General features: G+C 36.8%; 2 protein-coding genes across 2 annotated transcripts; both read left to right on the forward strand.

Annotated features, from left to right (window-relative positions):
* The first annotated feature begins 5857 nt into the window (after positions 1 to 5857).
* LOC135682512 (uncharacterized) lies at positions 5858 to 21413 on the forward strand. The gene is made up of 11 exons (XM_089112929.1): positions 5858 to 6018; positions 7002 to 7067; positions 7604 to 7660; positions 7983 to 8039; positions 8624 to 8692; positions 9148 to 9384; positions 9852 to 10424; positions 15349 to 15519; positions 18176 to 18508; positions 19138 to 19626; positions 19883 to 21413. The coding sequence occupies exons 2-11, from the start codon at positions 7007 to 7009 to the stop codon at positions 20728 to 20730; spliced, it is 2895 nt and encodes a 964-aa protein (XP_088969055.1). The 5' UTR covers positions 5858 to 6018; positions 7002 to 7006; the 3' UTR covers positions 20731 to 21413.
* On the forward strand, positions 11517 to 15209 carry LOC135682510 (uncharacterized). The gene is made up of 3 exons (XM_065197428.2): positions 11517 to 11937; positions 12443 to 13156; positions 13393 to 15209. The coding sequence occupies exons 1-3, from the start codon at positions 11847 to 11849 to the stop codon at positions 14187 to 14189; spliced, it is 1602 nt and encodes a 533-aa protein (XP_065053500.2). The 5' UTR covers positions 11517 to 11846; the 3' UTR covers positions 14190 to 15209.
* Positions 21414 to 21901: the final 488 nt, after the last annotated feature.

Below are 21901 nucleotides of genomic sequence, written 5' to 3' on the forward strand. Positions count from 1 at the left end.
AAATATTTCCAGGAGAAGAACTTCCAAAATTTAGATCATTTTCGTCAATCAATGAGTTGAAGAAATACTTTATAATTATATAAATCTATAGTTAGAGAAGATAATTATCTTAAAACGAAACGTAAGAGGGAAATAGACGTTGCTTGAAGAAATTTAGAAAGATAGTTCTTTAGTTGTATTCAGGAAAAAACCTCGAAAGGACTCCAGGTAATTTCAAATAAAGCTTGAAGTATACGTAAAAGACGTATAAATTTGCCGGGGTAAGCACAAATGTTTTCATAAAGACAGTTCTATATAATTGGCAAAGTATAAATGATACGATCACACTACTAAAACGGAAAGTATCGAAAAGTTCCTTTTGAAAGAGAATTTCGACTGCCGAAAAGCTGCCATGGATGTCTCACCCCCTTGTTAAAGATTTCAATAATTTCTATTGTTTCTACTATTCATTGCAAGGTCATTTTGCATAAAAAGTACAATTTTTTTCACTGAAACTACAACCCTTAGAAAACATTTTATCTTCAAATTACAATCTAATCATGCAACTTCATACTAAGATCCAGGGCCCAGTTGCCACTTGGATCCAGGGCCTATGGATCACAAATACGACCAAAACCTGTTTGACTACAAAAACAATAATTAATCTGCGTTACGTATGCAACAACTGAATAAATTATGAGATAAAATATGTCGCAAGACGTAATGACCTCACATGTATTTATAAGCAGAGGTAGCTGCGCTCATTGTAGCCGATAACTTTGCTGTGAGTTGAATGCTCTTTTGATTCCATGACCACGCACCTGTAAGTAAACCTGCTCGAGGTGCCATTTTGCCAGTGAAGCGTGGTAATCATCGTTGATCGCAGCTGCATCACCTGTGCGTAGCTCATGGCTAACTCACCAGGAGTAAGTGATCTGACACGGCATTTTTCATCAAACATTTTACCAGCATACCCAGTAAAGACGGGACGAGTCTGCCTTTTTCAATCGGGAGAAAGGGTATGTATATGGAATATTTTGTTGGCTTTTAATGCCAGGACACTTTTAAGCGTGTCGTTTACTTAGAAACATTTGCGACTGTGAAGAAAGTCATTTTTGTATACATATGTCAAATTCACAGACAAAACACATAGCGTTTATTGTGAAAGTAATCATGAAAGGCTAGGCCTACTTTATGCTAAGGAAAGGTATAAAATTCAATCATAGCATCAAAAATTTTGAGAGACTTAGTGTTTTAATATAGATATCGATATACTTTAAATAAAGATGATTTCAATTTTAAAATTTTAAATTGAATTTTAGGGATACAACCAACAATGAGAAAGGTTAGGGTTATGCTCTGCCTGTTGGCAGTTATTCTTTACGTCGAAGCAAGATCTACGCACAAGGGTAAGTAATATTGTTGACTTAATTTGAGTTTTGCTTCATCGTGAAATAAGAAACCACTGTTTAGAACAAATTAAAACATTCTGACATGGTTGCATAACTAAAATTTTCTTTCAATTTTCCAAACTGGCAAAATTTTAGCAAATATACTCCTGGCATGATTCAAAGGAAATCTTTTCCAAATATAAGATCTTTTCATGAAATAAAAGTTTTCTTTCAATATTGAATAAAATATGATGTCTTGGTAATTCCATAGATTTATTAGGAAAACGTAATTTCATAAACTAGGAGTTGAACCTCGCTTGACAGATTGTCTTACGCCATGAATGAAAATATTGTATAAATCAAATTACCATTTAAAATTGTCATTGAATTTAAAGTTTTTAGTTTACAAAGACAATTAGTTTACAAGATACAACTTTTGGTGTCTGTTACTGGATTTATCTTAACGGAGTTCGATGTCTAAAAGACACAAGAACCTTTCGAACGGGCATAAAAAACAGCTTGATAACTCAAAGACTTCTTTTACAAAGATATTTTCCCATGAAATTCATGCACAGCCAACGGGATTAGGTACATGTATAAAAGTAAGGCAGTTGTTTTTGTGCATAAACTACTGGTGGACGACTATAGCTGGTTGGAATAACCGATGACCTTGAGCGCTGGTGAAACATGCTTTAGCGGAGGGTGGTGCCTCATTAGAACCAAATACACTTTCTAAGCATAGCATTGGTTTACGTGGATGATCCTGCTTTAAAGAGAATTAGCCCACAGTAAAATGGGACTGGCATGCCCCCAATCGACCAATAATGACATAATTTTCAGCATGTACAAAGGCCATGAATCTGACTGGTATCCAAAATTATCATTCAGGTTTATCAAGATAAAACTATTTCCTTGGCGAGATAGTTTCAGAGCATTAATAGCAAAAGTAACAAGTTAACAAACAGCCCAAATTTCACAACGGTTGTATCTGTTATTGTGTTTGCGTTAGCATACCAAACAAATACCAAAGTTGATTAGTCTGATTGCTGCTCCTATTGTCAGCGGTAGATAACTGAACATAGGCACTGCTATGTAGCGGATCATAAAATTTCTGGATTCAGTATATAAATGTTTCTCCCTTTTTTTGCCTCACAAAAAAAGAGGTTCAATAAACTAATTGATTGACAATATGGCTGTGCAAAGATGCCTCAAGAAGGCTCAACTAAAAGTAGGTTTAAGAAACAATAAGGAACAACCCTTTTCTAATTGTTTCTATTCTCTCTCAAGGAAAACATCAGAAACGTCAGGCCGGCTGTGGAACAACCTGCCCAGTAGCCTGTGCACCAGCTTGTCTCCCATCTTGCTGTGCAGCACCACCACCTCCTCCACCAGGACCTCAAGGACCTCAAGGAGCAAGAGGAAATCCAGGACCCGCAGGACTTAACGGACCACCCGGTCTTCCTGGCCCACCAGGTCTCCCAGGTCCACCAGGCCCACCCGGACCACCAGGAATCCAACAGCCACCTCCAGCACCATGTCAAGCAGTATGCTTTCAACAATGTTTCCCTACTTGCCCAAGTTATTGTTGCCCACAGGCCCCACCTCCACCACCATGTCCCCCAGTTTGCGCTTCAACCTGTGCCCCAGTTTGCCCACCAGCATGTTGTAAGAAGAAGAGAAGTTCAATTCACCACCACAAAGCCGAGAAGCCAATAGTCATCATTGAACGAAAGGAATAAACTTGACCTACCCAGCGATTTTAAAAGGACTATTTTGTAAAATACAAAGGGATAATGAAATTGCTAGAGAGGAGAAGCTCAAGCTGACAGTCCCTCAACGTATAACAACAACGTTAGCAAATGAAACAACAAACGTTTGGACGAAAGTACAAACAAAATTTATTTATACTGTTTATTTTATGTAGTAAACTTTGTATGGCTATGCGTTGATGTAGAAATCAAGACTAGGCACCAAAACTTCTAAACCAAAGAAATACATTTATTGATTTTCTTAATTTGTAGACGTGCCGTACTAAAGACATTGTTCATGTCTGAGAACAAAACTTGACTTCTACAACAACTAGATTAATTAATCAGATGAACATAGGAACTATGCAATTTATCGCTTCTTGAAAAATAACACAATCTTTCATCGTTTTGTTTAAATAATTAACACGCTCCATTTGACAAAGAGTGTTATGTACTCGCTTCAAATTTTACTGGAAAGAATGATAAAAAGCCTCATTTTCTGACATTTCAATTCTACATCTCCTATACAATCAAATTTGATTTACTAAACCATCCTGTCCTTTGACGGGAAAAAGATCAGAAGTATAATACTAAGAAAATGCAAAGCTTTGAAGTATCTAAATGTCATCAAGCAAAATATAATTTGGCTCGACTTCCTCTTTTTTATCTAAAGGCCTTCTCGAAGTCACTCTCGTTTGCCTAGAATAGTTGAAAGAATCTACAATATAATAATTTGGAGAAAAAAAGAGATCCATAAAGCACAACTAGGCAAAAACAAAGTCTATAAGAAGGAAGGAGTTGCGTAGGAGACCTGCATCTCGACCTTTGACAAAAATGACTCCGGGCGTAATGGAAGCAAGGATTTCACTTTCTTTGTTTGAAAGTGTTAATATACACAAGGTATCAATATTGGCACAAGATCATATCTTCCATGCCATAAAGGTTTGACCAAGTTTATTCTAAAGGATTGGGTCTCTGCCTCTTTTTCCTTCAGACGACCCATTACCTAAAGATAGCAATTGGTTGCTGAACAGAAATTTGTGCAGGAATGCGACTTATTTTGCAGAACTTCTATGGAGAACGAGTAGCGTTGTCGTCTATGCGATCTCTGTAAAGAAGCCATTTTGAGTTGGGTGCAGACCATTTGTTGAGGCTGTTAGAATAACCAGAGGGGATCTAAAGTAAGCTTTACATATAGCAATAACTTCTTAGATGTTGTTTAATCCAAGAAGTGATGGTTTTTGAAAGGGGGGGGCAACCGAGGAAAGCTGTTCTGCTGCAAACGTCGAGAGGAGAGATGCATCCTATCCACGCTGAAGCAAACAATCTAAACCGGCATTTATTCGTGCATTTTCGTCCGTCTCCTCGAATACTTGCATGGCTTCATATGCAGATTTAGCGGTGTTAGAAAAGTAAGCTTTTCCACTTCAGCAAACAAATCAACACTAGTCCGCTAAAGTGAAAACTAATTCTAAATGCAAAAATTCTAGATTGCTACCTAAAGGTTGACAAAAAAGAAACGTCACTCTCAATGACTGCACAACGTTTCGAAACGACGAGAGGAATTTTTGAAAATGGCTTTGAAAAAAGAAAACAATTATGCAGCATACTCAAAGGTTTTTTGTCTGACACTCCTCAGAGTATAAAACGTTAATTAAGGTTCCGAATGAACAGGATAGAAAATAAATATATCCAGTTGTGGACCGAAATTGGCCAATCAGAAATGTCAGACGAAAAAGCTTCAAATATGTTGTAAAATGTTTGTTTTTCAAGGCCATTTTAAAATTTTGTACCGCCAAGAAAGATCAATTTTTGTGAAACACCGTAAAACTGTTTTTCGTTAATCAATCTCTTTGAGATTTTCGAAAAAGTTACGTATCAAATAGAGCAGCTAGAACAAGTTCGATAAGGTTTTTCTCGAAATATCATCTTCAATTCATTATTCGTGAGCATTTTAGCGTAGAATATAGATCCATGGCTTACATGACTTCTTGAGAAAATAATGTTACAAAATGCAGCTTTAACGCTCACATACACAATGTTTGCCAAGAACTTTAAAACAGTGAACTAGTTTTTTGCAAATAAAAATATCCCTCTCCTCTTAAATAAATGGCATTTAATCAAAAAAAATCTAAAGCAATTTCAGTTTAAAATTGTCCACATAAAGAGTGATGTTTTATACCCAAAAGAGTCATTTTCAGAGCTATAAAGATGCCAGATAGATTCCATTTAGGAGCTTTTGATTGGAAACTGTGCAGTCAATACTGTTTTGAGGAAAGATGTAGTTTGGTCTCTGTTACTTTTGCAGGAATCTGTTACTTCTAAAAAATATCATAAATGCAACAAAGCATTCCAGGGCTTATTGGGAAAGATCTGTAGTTTTAAAACCAAGTCAAAAGCGACTTGCATTGAGTGAGCTTCCTTACAGAGTGCATTTTACACCCTACAAAATAAGCTTTCTATATAAACAAAATATTATTGATGAAAAGAGGCCAGTTGATCAGACATAATTTTAGAGTTGATCAACTGGCCAGTTGGCAAGTTGATCAAACTTAAAGAAGACATAATTTTGCTAGCCTGGCTGTTCACTCTTAATAGTATCAAAACACCCTGATGCGCTAGCGATTCAATATTGTGAAGCTTTTGCGAGGAAGATTATAATTCAATTAAACGATAAGCTAGATGTCCTTACACCAGACCTGTATGCTATTCTGGCAATGACATTAGCGCTTTCATGAATACGACCTGTTGAGATCAAGAGAGATTTGAGACTAAAGGGCACGTTGCGGTGTAAACATAGGGCCGAGCGAAATCTTCGCTAAAATTTTTGTGATAATTATTAACAAAACGTCATTGTTTGTTTGAAACACTGCGGTTACTGCAAGTTCAACGTTAAACAGGTTAGTAACCATCACCATTTTATAAAGCAAATTCTAATTTAGGCCGTAATTTGTGAAAAGATTGGTTTAGATTATCAGTATTGTTAACAAGATGGATCTGTAAGGAAAATCAAAATGAGGTACTAGCTGACGGCAAAATCTAATAGATAAAACACAAACAAAGTTTGTACACTCAAACGTTAATTAGATTATTAAAACAAAGTTAATTAGAATTGTTAAAACAAGTGGCAATCGGCCTCAAAATGTGTTTATTAAAGAAAGTTGTATGTTTAGTAGATTTGCTTATTTCAAGCGAGAATGGAGTTGATAAAACTATGGCGATTAACATAAGATTTCATCTAGCAAATTTTCATTTTGCTTTATTTTTCTGGTAGATAGGTTGCTCAAAATGGCTGCTAGGGATAAATCAGCAACTATTTTTGCAGATAAGAGCTTTTTTAAACGGAGGTGGGGGGTAAGAAAATGTTTTTAAACGCAATGCTGCAAAGATATTTCAAATAATAACGGTAGAGCTATTTTTAGATCGCGACGTAAATATTGAAATTTAATGATAAGAAAATTAGGGCATCTAAATTGCAAAAACATCGCGTTTCAGACTTTGCCATAGCGATAAGATCAATACAATAGATGAGATTAATTAGATGCTTAATAGAAATCTTTATTTTTCGCGCAAGAAAGCCTGAAATTGTCCTTGACAAAGTTATAATTAATGGATAAATCAAGAAAAGGGCCCAAAGATGAGTTACGCTGATAGTAGCAAAAAGAATAGTTATTTTCAAAAGAAGTTGCAACAATTATTTTCAAAAACAGAAATTCAAAGTTAAATGCATTCATGACATTGATTACATTACAGTATTGGGGTAATCTAAAGAAATGAAGTTCCAAATAAAAAAACAAGAAATATGAATCATATGAGACAATTTAATTGTTTTTCAGATAGCCAGCTTATTCAGGAATGAAAATAATATTTTTATCCATTCTAGCTAAGATGCGAATATTAACAGCAGTATTGCTAATATCAATAGTCTCATTATCAGCAGCTGATGATGGTGAGTGTTTGAATGCAGTAAATATTAATTTTACTAAATATCAATGTTTACTAATTATCAAAGTTGCTAAATATCAATGTAACTTAGTATTTTTATCTGTATTATTATTATTTGTCACCAATATTTTACTTAATAACCAATTTTACTTACTATCAATGTTTGTGGATACCAATGTTTTTTCAATTCCAGTTAAGCGTGCTTCTTTTAGATTAGAATCAATATGATAAAAGTAAAGACACGCCCAATATGATTATTAAAGAATCAATGTTAACAATAAATGATTTGTAAATATCAGCTGAGGAAAAGATCGATATTATTCTAATATTTTTTTTCTTACATATCATCGTAGCAAATGAGTCCTGCTTTAACTGTTATTCCTTTTCGTGTACGAACCTTTTCACGATAGATTATATCCGTTGCTTGAAACTGCGGTAGATCAAATTCTACATCACAGAAAGGAATAAACCAGATTTGATGATTTCGTTGACCCCGAAGTATAGATTTTATAAAAATCAATTATAAACCATATTTCGTAGGGGAATCGATAAAAGCTGCTGGTAATACCATCCAAAAACTATTAAACGAAAGAATCGGTAAGCAACTCAATCTCCTTTTTAATATTTTAATTGAAACTGTCATTACAGAATTGGTCATGCCAAAACTTCACTTGGATTACAATATTATTTTGGAAAATTTACGGAGACCATTTTTGTGACACAACAGTTTAATTGCATTATGTGACTTTTTCGTGGGATTATTTAAATTCCTTGATGTTGGATACAAGAAACAATGAAAAAATAAGTAATCAGAAACTTAATTCATTATTTTGTAGTAACTTAAACATTCTTTCTAGAGAATATTTTGAAATAAAAAACTCCTAATCTGCAATTTAACTGTCATTTGAAATATTTTCAGGAAAAAAAATCGTTGAGGCAGCAAAGGAAGTGAAAGGAATTTTGTCAAAATCTCTAGGTAACAGGGTATTCAATGTTTGATAAAATTCAAAATATGAAGAATATTATAAATGGTTTTATCACTAAATGCTTAAATTTTTTTTAATTTTAAATCGTTAAAATTTCACTTCACTTTCACACAGTTTTTCTGACTCTCACATAAAAATATTTTTACACGATAATCGACCACTAATATTTACAAAAAGTATCGAGATCATATGGTCATGATGATTTGGAATGATTCTTAGGTGCAAGATAAGGAGAAGTTGCAACTCTGTGCATTCTTACACAGGCAATTCTGTCAAAAAGTTATTGATGAATGTTGCATGTTGTATGAGAACTGTAAGCATGGCCGGCAGATTAAGGAGACTTACAATACAGTGCATTGATTGTCACAATTTGGTGTTTTTCGCTTTTTTGCTACACAAAGCCAACTAAATCGAAAAAAATTACCTGTCAGCCCTTCCACGTGAAATTACACATTTTTATTTTGACTTTCATAGAGTTTAAACAAACAACTATTTTGAATTAGCAGACTTGAGGTCACAATCGTCATTTGATCGTACAGTGATAAAACTTTAAATATGTCAATTTGTTATTTAGGTACTCATGTCAAGAGTGCAACGGCAAAACTCATTCTCGACAGTGCTGTCGACAAGCTTGAAAACCAAGGTACATCCTCCTTACATTTCATATTCTTTGTTTTTAAGGGCTCTGTAAGCTTTAATTATGAGTAAAATGAAATAATACGTTACCTAGGAATCAATGTTTTTAGCTCTTGGTGCAGACTAAAACAACATATTTTTTCGTAAACACTCGATTACGGCAAGACTGTAAAAAATTATATGTCGTAACCATATTGTGAATACTATTTAAGCGACAGATCTAACTGCGTAAAATGACGTCATCGAGCATCCTGATATAAGGACATCAGCTTGGGTACATAAGCTTTTTAAAGTGATACATGAAGAGTTTATGCTAAAAGAGGAAAAAAACAAGAGTTTGATCTAGGGATACGTTGCTGGGAGCTAGGGGAGTTCGAAGTCACAAATTCTCACGCATGAGCATATTCTCTGCGCAAATTCTCTTTCATTTTCCGCATTATCTTAACACTGAATCCTATACAGTTTCAGGGACCCAAAATGATGGAGTTGCAACAGTAGGCACTGATCAGACGTCGGACGATTGCGTCAAGGACTGCAAACTCAAAAAGCTGGCTAAACAAGGTTCAGCATCAAAGCCTCATATCCATCACGTGAAGTCAATGCATAAAGGTGCACCAAGCCACAATACACCCCATAACAAGGGTCCTAGAAATAGGAAAAATATGCCGGGACAAGATTTGCCACAGACACCACCACAAGGTAATGTCTAGCTTCATATGCTGACTTCTCTATTCATTGTCAATCATCTATGTAAATTATATCAATGGCAATGTTTAACTTCGGCGATGCTGCTTCTGACGTTTATTGTAACTTTGCAATTTATTGAAGCGAAACTGCAACCCTCATGCAGTTTGCATTATAATATCACTTAAATATGACTTTTCGAGATGACTTTTCAACTTTAAGTGTAGTTAATTTCCAAGTGTCTTGCGGCTATTCCGAGAAGGCTACAAACAGTCAACAATATCCATAACTATTCTAACCATGCCGTTAACGAAGGAAACGTTTGCTACTAAACTTACACATCCAAGGGTTTTCCTACATTTAAACGGTACAAGGTACTAACAAAGTAAAAATGAAGTATCCTTTAATGTTTCAAAATGGTCTGAGTTGACAAAAATTGTAGGCTGTGTCTATCTGACCCCGTGTTTCATGTTGCTCTGCAGGTATCAACCAACAACCTCAAGCACCACAGAACCCCTCGATGCCCCCAACAATGCCCCAGCAACCACCAAGCCAGCCTGCCTGCCAACCGCCATGTCCAGTTGCATGTGCCCCAGCATGCACACAAGACTGCTGTCGACCAATGCTCAGTCTGATGCAACTCCCAGCACCGCCGCCACCGCCACCTCCATACTACGCACCAATGGCGATGTGCGCTCCTCCATGCACCCAGCCTAGTTGTGCACCTGCATGCCCCGCAGCATGTTGCTCAGCACCACCACCACCACCACCTCCTCCACCACCGCCACCAGCTTGCCCTCCAATCTGCGTACAACATTGCTACACAATATGCCCAAGAGGCTGCTGTCGCTCGGAAATTGGCCACAAGAAGCACCGCATAAGCCACAAGAAGAGGCATCACCAGAAAGATAGGGAAGAATCAGAAAGTGAGGGAAGCGATGAAATGGAAAGCAGCTCGATAATATCAGAAAGGAAGTCTGGAAACACTGAAAACAATCCTATGCAGAGGAACAAAATACCAAAGAAGAGGGTTACCACCTACAACGGGGCCCATTAAAAGAAGAACTTTTCATGTGAGCTCAAGGTATTTCTATAACAGCAGTCCTTGAGACGTTACCACTGACCTAAATAAGTAAGCAATTTGGTAATTGCTTTGAGAACCTTTTTAAACACAACACAAATTGTTTTTATAACCATCTTTTATCAGCTGGAAGCCCACTTAACAATGTATTCTTCATAGAATATTCTGGAAGCATTATAGATAGCTCTATTCTGTATGCAAAAGATGCAATTTTGTCCTATGAAGGCGAATCTAGCACGTTTATAACATGATGTGAATCATGTAATATTTCACTAGTTTTTATATCTCAAATATGTTATTATGTAAAAAGATGAAAATTTGTACTAAACAAAATAAAGAATGTAGCCAATGTCTAAAGCTACTGTATTTCGTGATAATATCAAGGAAATTACATCTTTGAATTTCTGTCTCTCTGCAGTATCCAAATACTAAGATGCATCAAATGTAATACTGTTAAGTACAGAGAATACAGGGAAATAAATTACACTCAAAGGAATTGTATTGTATCAAACAATGCAACGAGAAAAGAGAAAAGGAAAGTGATCAAGGAATTCGCTATGAAAATTTGAGTGTCATGGGTATTCGACAAAGCCTTTAGGAATAAATTACCAGTAGTATTAGTTCTTAAAAAAATAAGATTTACAATGAAACAATATCCACATGTGTACTTGAATTGCAAATTTGAAAATTAGAATAAAAATACTATCTGGAGAAAATTTTGGTATCTAACTTCTTATTCTATTAAAGGGGGGAGCAAGAATACTGAGTATGAAAAAATGAACAAATTTATGCAATACGTGAATTCTTCCTCTCATACCGATGTCCTGTGTGTCATGAGAAGAAGAGTATTTAATTTCAAACTTTATTCCATTCAGTAAATTGTGTATTTCTTTAAAACAATGACAGCATAAGCAACTGATAGCAAAGTTCATAAGTTTTTCAGGTATTACAACGTCTTATCAGGTTTTTCAAATAGGCAGGTATAACAACAAAACAAGACTTTCTATCTCTAGGGTACTAGCCTGTAGAATATCGAATGACTAAGACCTAAGGACAAGATTTCTCCGCAGTCACTAATTCTTCAAACATTAGCCGTATATTTTACCCTCTCTTGAACGGGTCTCTAAGACCTGCTGTAAAGGACTTAAGTGAAAATGTGAACATAGTTTTACGCTCGAGCAATTTATGATTGCGAATTGCAGGTGGAAAATTATTGCTTACCTAACCGTAGCTATTCTAAAATTGAGACAACCTATCAATAAAGGGCGATACCAAATAGAAAATAGGCCGTTATTTTAATTGGTAGGCGTTTACTTGAATTCTGTAACAAACAATTCATTTTGATTGATTGGAAACTACTGTCTGAAAACCCCAGACACTGGGGGCAAACGTCATCATGTCAAAGACTATTATTTTGTTTGGATTACTTCTCGTGGCGGCCATATTTGATAGCGTAGTTGAATGTAAAAGAAGACATAACAGAAAAGGTAAGTCAAAATAAACTCTTTTGGTGCATTACTATCTTAATTTAAAGGTTGCAAAGGAATACAAACTAATGCCTTCAACTTGTTAATTTACAGGAACTCTAAACATGGACAACATTATTTCTACGGGGTTTTTTATAATACTAGACATGCAGATTGAAATATACCAATTTGTTTCGTATCGATAAAAAGATTTTGCTTCCTACTCGCAAAATAAAAAAAGCCCATTGAAAATTTATAGTTGCAGAAAGGGAGTCGCAATTGAAATATTTAAGGGAGATTTTTTAATTTGTAGATTGTTTAACTGGAAGTTTTTAAGGCAGTTAGCAGTTTTCTGCATTATTCTTTCAGTTAGAGATCGTGTTTCTATGTTGTCGTACTCTGGTTGTAGCAGGAGGATAGGCTATAAAAGCATCAATTAGGATATAACTCGCATCCATCTCACTGATTACAACTAAGAAAGTAAGCTAATTGTTAGAATAAATGCTATCACGTTTTTTCGCCGTAGCTAAAAAGGAGGTTATACACTCAAATGAAAGAGAGGCAAGACAAAGCAAATTTCATCTTATGCTACGAAAGAAGCTAGTGCAAGAGAGACGAGAAAATGCAGAGAAGAAGAAAGCAGCGGACCAGGGAAGCGAGCCAGACAACCGCATCACCCAGAATGCGCTCCCGGAAGAGACGCCAATAGTTGCTAGTCCACCGGTGTACCAGGACATTTACTCACGTATGCCAATGTTGCCAATGCTGCCATTGCCTCTATTTTACAATGGTGCTGATGATGCATCTGGGCAACAGGAAATAGCAAGCCAGGTTGCTGAGTTCGAGGATGAGGCCAAGCAAGAGGGATTTTACCCCGAAGAGGAGCAAGATGAGCAAGAAGATGCTGGCAACAAACAATTTGAGGACGAAGGTAGTCAGGAATATGTAGACAGTGGAAGTGGAACAGAGGCGGAAGACATTTACGATGATGCAAAGGGCATTGAAGAGGAGGAGAATCAGAAAAATGGTTTCTATGGCGGTTCTGAAGCAGCAAATCGAGATGATATGGCCGCTGGTGCCGGAACAGATCAAAATACGGAGGCACAAAAGGGTGGCACACAGGAAGCGGCAGCGGGACAAGCGGCAGGAGGACAAGCGGCAGCGGGTCAAGCGGCAGCGGGAAAAGGGGCTGGACAACAGCAGCAACAAGGACAGCAACCAGCAGCCGAAGATAACAAAGGTAACACATAACGTTATAGGAGAGTTTTCGTAAAATTATAAAGCAATTCGTATAAGAAGTTGGTTTCTTCTGTCGCATTATACGTGAGAGGATCATATTGTTCCTATTGGTGCTTAAAGCAACGACTTTTAAAACGAAGAAAAACTTAACTAAGGAAAAACAACAAATTACTTGAAGGAATTGAGTAATATATTTGTTTAACTTTTCAATCGAAACGATATTATATTACTTTTTAGAAAAACCAACAATTAAACCGGCAAGCAAACCTTTGCAAAAGGCTCCTGCCAAGGCTGCTGCAGCAGGAAGCATGACCCAAGCATCAGCACAGCAACAGGGATACATGGCACACCAAAATATGGCTCAAAATCCGCTCTCACAAAATCCAAGCGGGCTGGCACAGCATCCTCAAGCTCAAGGACAAAGCCCTACGATGGCCCAGCAGTTTACGACAACTCAACAACAGACAATACCGCCAGGGTACCATTATCCTATCGTGGCGCAGCAACAACAGCAAATGCAGGCGATGCAAATGCCACAATATGGAATGCCGATGCCAGGACAGGTACCATGCCAATTTCCAAGCCAATGTTCTCAAACGATGGGAATGCCTGCACCAGGCCAGCCCGATCCGCCACCTGGTTTCATGAAAGTTGTTACTGGCTACCAGGTGGTGCAACCATCAGCAATGGTTCCTCAACCAGCATATGTGCCGCCTCCACCACCGCCACCTCCACCACCGCCTCCTCCACCGCCACCTCTTCCACCTCCACCTCCTCCACCACCACCTCCTCCACCCATTGCACCACCCCCACCACCCCCTGTCCCTGTATATGCGCAACAGTATCAGGTACCATACCAACCACCAATGCAATATCAAATGCCACTATACCAACAAATTGGCTGCGCCCCATCATGCGCCACTCGATGTACCACGATGTGCCCATCTCATTGTTGTGGCATAATGAAAAGAGACAATGTTTTGAGGTGGTGGAATATGTACCAACGAACGAAATTAAGGGGTCGAAAGAAGTAGATCAAGACAAATGTTGAAAAATTTCGAGAATATCGAGTGAACTAGTTCTTTATGGCCGTAACGAAGTACATTTGTAACTGAGAACGGACAAAAAATAAAGAGAACTTCAAGACAAGAAAATTTTCTCCTTAATGCAATTTAACCCCATAATGTATCATAATACTGGGAATAAATGCCCCTAAAAATGGCTTAAAATATTGATATGCTTTACGTACGTCAGACAAAAAGGCAAGCCACACAAGAATGATGTCGCAAACGTCAATATTAAGCATATGCAGTGTCTATAGATGATGTCTATAGCTTGTAGTGCAGATTAAATGACACTCTCCTGCCTGAAATACAGTACACACATTGAAATGTTGTATAACAATCGAAAGTAGAATGGTCTAATGTCAATGAAAGCCTCGCGTATTCATTCATACAATGTTTAAGAAACTGAAAAAGAGAGCAGAGGTTCATATCACTCTTTTAGGATTAGACATCAAATGCTGGGAAAAAGTCCCTATGCATCGCGAAAATTTCTCAAGGAGAGAAGTTTTCCTTATTAAACGTCCAGTGGAAAATTTTGTTAATACAATTAGTTATTTCTCACTCTATGCTTCGTAACAGTGTTCTGTTACCCGAAAGTTAGCTATAAAATTGCCTTGACCCATGCCATCTTATTTTAGTTAAGATACAGGCACAACTTTTAGTTTGCATAAAAAATAGCTCAGACACAGTACTCGCGGTAGATTTGTTACGCTTTCTTAGTGCTAACAGGAGGATGGTCTTTTTATAAATTAAAAATAGCAAGAGGCATTTATAAATTTTTTTGCAAACGATAAGGAGCATAAGAAGATCAGGAAGCACTGCAAAGAATAATTTTGTGAAGTAATTTCAACTCAATGTGTATAATAAATAGTTAGCAAATAAGTAGTTAGTAAATAACTAGTAGAATTGGGAGCTTGTTCGTATTTTGTTTTTGATTACTTTAGACTAACAAAAACTTTGATGTTAATAGAATAATTTCATATCGGAAAATGCTGACTTTTTTTAGTGGGTGTTTATGATCAACCTTTAAAGAAACGCGGTATCCTAATACATATTGGCCTAGTACATATAATACTTAAAAGTAAAGTTACTTTTACCGATCTGTCATGAAGTGCTTGATTTCGTATAGGCAGAGCTGTACGCTTATTCTACACACAGACTTACATAATAGTCAAATCAAAAAGTGAGCTACAGGTTATCATTTCATACAAGATCGAAAACAAGTTATTGATCTTAAGAAATGTTTTGAATGCGCAAATTTTATACCCACACAACTATTTCAGCAAGTCAAACAAAAAAGGTAACGCATCAACCAATTAACGGCCTCGTTTTGAAAAATACTTCAATTTTCTTTCTACTAAATTTTGAAAAAACCTTTGGATTACGGAGCAGAACATTAGCCTAACGTGTAAATCATTTCATGCAAGTTATATTGTCATTATATTGATTTTATGACGGCAAAAGCTTAACAATTGTATAAGGGATTCTATAAACGTGATAAACGACAAAAGGTAAACGATTTTTGCGGTCAATGGCCTTACGCTCACCAACTCCGTATCGCCATAAAATTAAAATTTTAAAGATGTGAAAAATTGTATCTGGAATCAAAACATGGTGTTAAATTCTATCTTGAGCTCAAAAAAGTCTTGCAAAAATGTTTGGAGTAGATTCCAAAAAAGACCGTGAAATGAATGGATGTATTCTCATCAAAGTAGCTAAAGAACTAAAAGAAATACTATGTTCTCATCAAAAGTTATAAATTTTAAAGTTTTCGATTTCAATAGATTCCAGAAAATCTGAAACATTAATATGAAACAACATGAACACTTTCTGAATTTCTAAACAAAGCGTGTGGTTGTATCATACTATTTATATAAGTTTTTCTATGCTCTCGTTATACAACAACTTTGTACAACCTTCTATAAAGAACAAGAACTTCTAGTTCAAAGCTCAAGATATTCAAATTTGACTGTCCCCTACCCTTGGTTCAGTTTTTCAACAGCTGCGTCTATGCAAAAAATTGAGGTAATGATAAAAAGCGCCATTAGATCTGTTTATTATGACCATTTAAATTCATCCATTATATCTTTTTATCATGATCATTTAAATTCATATAGTGAGTCACTCTGCAAATAAAATGTTTAATGCATGCCTCCCATCTGAAGGTAGCCAATGTGAAAAGTTACAACAATCCTACTTTTGTGGAAAACATCTCCCAATTAACGGCAAACAAATAGAGCATATCACAGTAAACAGTCAAATTATGTTCTATCAATCGATGAAATTAGTTTTTCTCTTTGCAATCTATAGGTAGAAAGCTAGAGTTTTCTATCGATTCAAAAAAAGAACAGCAAAAGCAAAAAGTAAAACTTTAAAAAAAAGAAGTAAATGAAAAGTTCGAAAAATAGGAAAACTTTATCAAATAACCTTGTTCTTCGTTCACTATGCTAGGCTTTCACAAATTTCAGTATCATACCTCCCATCCCTTCCCTCCCCTCCCCCCACCCCCTTTGAGGAATGTTTGCATAAAGCAATTAACCGAGATTCCATGTTTCCACGTGCTTGCTATCAGATAGCATATAATGATATCAAGTTCTTCAACAAACGCTGTGTCGAGGAGGTCGGTACATTCTCGGCTTCTCCTACCTGCAGCTGTTAATTTTTCAAAATATACAACACTAGAGCATTCCAGGGAGTCTTTGAAGAGACATGAATTTTAATAAAGGAATAAGACTGGGAAAAGTCAAAAAGCCATCATCTCTAAGATCGAAACAACTCCACTGTCAGGTGGCTCAAAACAACTCCGTTTTCATTTAGAAGGGACGAGAAGGAGCTTTATAGACGCCGACCGTAAATAATACCCTTAGATACAAAACAGGTAGCCACCTGAGTGTGCGATCATAAGGTCAGGCTTTGATTCAGTTTATCGCTGTATACACAGCTTTACACAGAGTCTAGTTATATCTCAAAAGTCTAAAATTTTCATGATTGCTGGATAATTGTATAATATTTTCTGCTACGGAAACTCTCTGGCAAGATGCAGTTTAGGCTCAAGTTTTGGGTTCTCTGCCTATTGGCTTTATTGTTGGTCGCCCACTGGGTTGAATCGAAGAAAAAATCAAAAGGGCACAAGAAGTCTGGTGAGTCTCGTGCTTTATAATCGTTCGATAATTTGGTTTTTAGCAAAAAAGAATAGAAACTTATAGAAAATGATTTAAATACTAACAAAGACTTTCCTCAGCGTTTTTGCGAAACACGTGTAAGTTTGGTCAATCAAAAGAAAATGTTATATGCTATAAGTTTCTATATAGTTAAAAATGATTTTTCTTTTCATTAAAGCTAATTTGATCTTAATGTAAATATCAATGCTAAAATTTAAGACGACTTATCGTCATCTTGACAAGATTTGTTTACAAAATTGTACAACGACGTACTGAATTATAAAAGTGTTTATTCTCAAACGACGATAATAAATGTGGAAGGAACAGTTCTATTTTAGCAAATTAGCTGTCATATATTACAGTGCTTTGAAAGAAATACCACTGTAATAAGAGCATATATAACACAGCACACGGTGTTATCAACACGACACCCGATAACAACAGTAAATGAAAGAGATAATTCATAATCCATTTCACTTGAAGGCATACAGACAGAGCAAATAGTAAACAAATTTAGCAATCCTGTACGCAAAGAGCTGACAGAAAATTTAGGCCGTAGATACAATTTCTGGTTAGCTACGTTTAAACTGTTTAGACCGCACTTTGAATACAATATCAACGCAAATCTATTACAGTCTCTTATACGAATGAATTCTTAAAAATTTTGACCGTAAACGGAACAGGGACGATAAAGTGTTATAGGCTACTGAATAAGCAAAACAAGATTAAAACAACAATTTAAAAAGACGCATTTCAATCAACACAAAATAAGATGTTTTCGTTTTATTTTGCTAGGAGTGAAAAAGTCAGAAAACCAAAAGACTAGTAAAATAGAGCAAAAGAAAAGCAAACCAGCAATTACTAGGCCAAGTGAGAAATTTATTGATGACGATAAAGATAAAGAAAAGATGAAAATTGCCGGAAAAATAGGGAAAAAGAAGAATAAAGGAAAGAGTAAGAAAAAGCAGGAGAAAAAACATAAAAAGAAAACATCTCATGCAAAAAACACTGTTACGTTGTCAGGCAGGCCAAAAGAATTAATTCCAGAAGATATAAAAATTCTGCGAAAACATGAACAAATATCGGCTGATAGTCTTCCGGGTGGATATGGTGAAGATCCAACTATTGGTATGGAAATTTAACATAGTTCAGTTCTGGAAATTGTGATGAAAGTCAGTTTAGCATGTGTAACTAGGGGTTCATCACGTGTTATCAGGGGTTACCCGCGGTTGACCATGACTTAGGCTTTGTAGCTGTAGATTAAGATCGCTGGTGTGAAAAATGACAGCAAGCAATAGCGAAAATTGAGGATAATATTCGATTGAGCTCTTTGAGGCGACTACGTTTTAATAGGGTACGAGATTTCATTGCTAATTAAATTATTGTTCTCAAAACAGCAAGTGATGGCGATATGACGTGAAATCTTCAGAAAACAAAGTTATTCTCGAAATCACCGCAAAGAAGAACCAAGAACTGTATTTCTTCAATTAAGCTGTCATCTACCGGCTGTCACGTTGTGCTTTTCTTTGCCTACCTTAGCCTGATCAATCACACCCCTTGTGTCATGATCAAAATAAACCTTGTTCATGACAGACTAACAAAGTTATATAAGAACCTTCTACCCTGCAACTCCAAAATACACCTATTAAGCACAACCCAAAAAAGACTCCATCGAGAAAATTTCCCTTTTTTTGCAGGGAATTACTGTAGAAAATAGATTTTAATATGATTCTGCAATGACCAACATTTTTCTGTAGGGGAAGAGGTTGAGCAAAAGAAGAAGCCAGAACGAGCGACTATTGCTACAAACAAAGTTGTATCCAAAAACCCGTCATCAGCTACCATTTTGAAAACAAAATCGGACAAGACCGCCAAGAAGAAAAAGACTAAAAGTCTAAAGAAGATATCAAAGGACGTTCTGAAAAAGCAAGCAAAGAAATTCAAAAAAGAAGAAAATAAAAAATACACCAAAGATGATGGGAAAAAAGTTCCCAAAAAGGAAGCAATTGTTTCTCCATTTGAGAAATTCCAAAAATTGGCAAAGCAAATTGACGAGAAAGTTCGCAATTTGAAACAAAAAGTAGATGGTAGCGCTCAAGTGAAGGCTTTGAAGGCAAAAGACAACGCCCAGGCTGCTACAAAGCCACAACAGTTGGCAAAACCAGTTGCTAAATCATTGCCAGCACAACCACTACCTGAACTTGAAGGATCTGGCTCCGGGAGTGGCAGCGGTTCAGGCGATGCAGGTTTGTTAATGTCTAGTCTTATTATTGTGATCAACATCATTATTATTTTTATTTCATTGAATAACGTTTGCTACAATTTAATTAATGGAACAGGCTTAAAATCTTTATCATATTCTGATACTCAAGAACTTTGAGTTTCTAACCAATGCTTTAAGTAATGATTTCGATATCGCAGAAGAAGGACACAACATGATGCCTTTTATATTTTTCTTTTCTCGAACTCATTTAAATCTTATTGCAATTACTTATTTTGCAGAATCAAAATCACTGCTTCCTCTCGGTTTCAACTGTCCCTGGGGATGCTTTTGGAACTGCCATCCATACTGTCCATCAAAATGTTGCCACAATCCATTGGGCTGTCCCAAATCTTGTGAAATGCTTTGCGCGCCAGAATGCCCAGACAAGTGCTGCCCTGAAGGAACAAAACATCTCATGCCACTTACCTTGAAGTTCAATCCAGGAAAGCCAGAAGACTCTGTACAAAGGAACTCAGCGCCTATGCCGCCTCCAGGACAATCCCCGATGGGCCAGCCAGGTATGGGACAACCAGGTATGGGACAACCAGGTATGGGACAACAGCCAGGTCAAGCACCTCAGCAGCCTCTGACCTTAGCTCAAATGGGACCTGAACAACAGGCTGCCACCAAAACAAAAGCAAAGATGATTATGGACAACATTGCCATGATGGCACAACGAGTCGCAGGATACCCAACTGACTGCCCGATATTTTGTCCGAAATTATGCGTTCCACCATCCTGTCCACAGCACTGTTGCAGTCCAATACCGCCACTACCGCCGATGGTTCCACCACCAATGATGCCATGCGCTCCTCAATGTACGCCGCCAGCTTGTGCACCAGCCTGTCCACAGCAATGCTGTATGCCACCACCACCTCCACCTCCACCGCCAATGCCCTGTGCACCTGCATGCACTCCCCCCGCCTGTGCACCCAGCTGTCCGCCAACCTGCTGTGCACCACCACCACCACCACCGCCACCTCCACCACCTCCGCCACCACCTCCACCGCCAATGCCTTGTGCACCTGCATGCACCCCACCCGCCTGTGCTCCAGCTTGCCCACCAAGCTGTTGTGCCATGGGTTGATAACAACTTGATTAAGAACTTCAAGATAGGCAATTTTATTGTACAGATTTCTGTAATAGCACATTTATCAGTCTTTGCCTGTGCTGCATCGTGAGCATATAGTGCGAACCATGTATTTAAGGTAGCTTAATGAATATATTTCAGTGTATATTAATCTGTCTGTATGAGAAATTTGTAACATCAGAATAAGTGGATGAGGAATCCCGTTGGCAATACAACCAGCATATCCTCGATAAGCAACGCTTTAGTGAATTTCTAAGACTTTGGGTGTGATTTATGCACATTTTCTCTTGCGATTACGTAAAAAAGGAACACCATCACACCTACACGCAAGGATACATTGACATTAGCCATAAAGTTAAATTCAAATTCCTTTTGTAGAATAAGCATCATAAAACCAAAGACGAAAATTTTTGAAAAAGGCTGCATCTCTCGATGTCGAGCCATATGGCGATTAAACCAATGCTAGATATAACACTTAGATGAAATTAGAACAATTAGATATATCTATTAAACCAGGAAATGCTTAGTGTTTTGTCCCCAGTATGACCGAGACAAAATAGTCCATATTGTGATAAATTTATTCAAAAATTGATTTTGACTGACATACTATTTGTTGTAGAAATTTGCATTTTATTTGTTATACAAGAATAAAAAGTTGTAAAATAATCATACAAGAGAAATCTGTAGTGTACTTTTGAGTCCTTCTTTAGATTAAAAGCTGCCAATTGGAAAAACTAAAGTATGGCGAGAAAAGATACTCAAATATATTTTATAGACAAAAATCGGCGTGAGCTACTCAAGAAACCTACTAAGAAACTCCATTGATGGAAAGATTAAAAAGACAACTTCGCATTCATTATCAATAATCTGAAAAACGAAGGTTATTTTACCAATACAAGTGGGTATCAGTAAAAAAATTACCAAAAGAGCTATTGTGAACACAAGCTGCTAGGTCAACGTATTTTGAACAGTTTTAAGTAAAAAGCAAAGAAAATAGCCACAAAGAAGGAATCCAGGAATGCCAATCATGACAAAAAGTCAGCTTGGAAGAAATTCTATCAAATGGGCTTCAAGCGCTTGAACGACGCCTACAATGCCTGCCAAAAGTACTTGTAACACCCAGCAATTTACGCTGCATTTGATATCTTTCATTCCTTTCATGAAAAAA

This window comes from Rhopilema esculentum, chromosome 16 (assembly GCF_057945365.1).
Source record: "Rhopilema esculentum isolate cy_ngs chromosome 16, ASM5794536v1, whole genome shotgun sequence".
NCBI lineage: Eukaryota > Metazoa > Cnidaria > Scyphozoa > Rhizostomeae > Rhizostomatidae > Rhopilema > Rhopilema esculentum.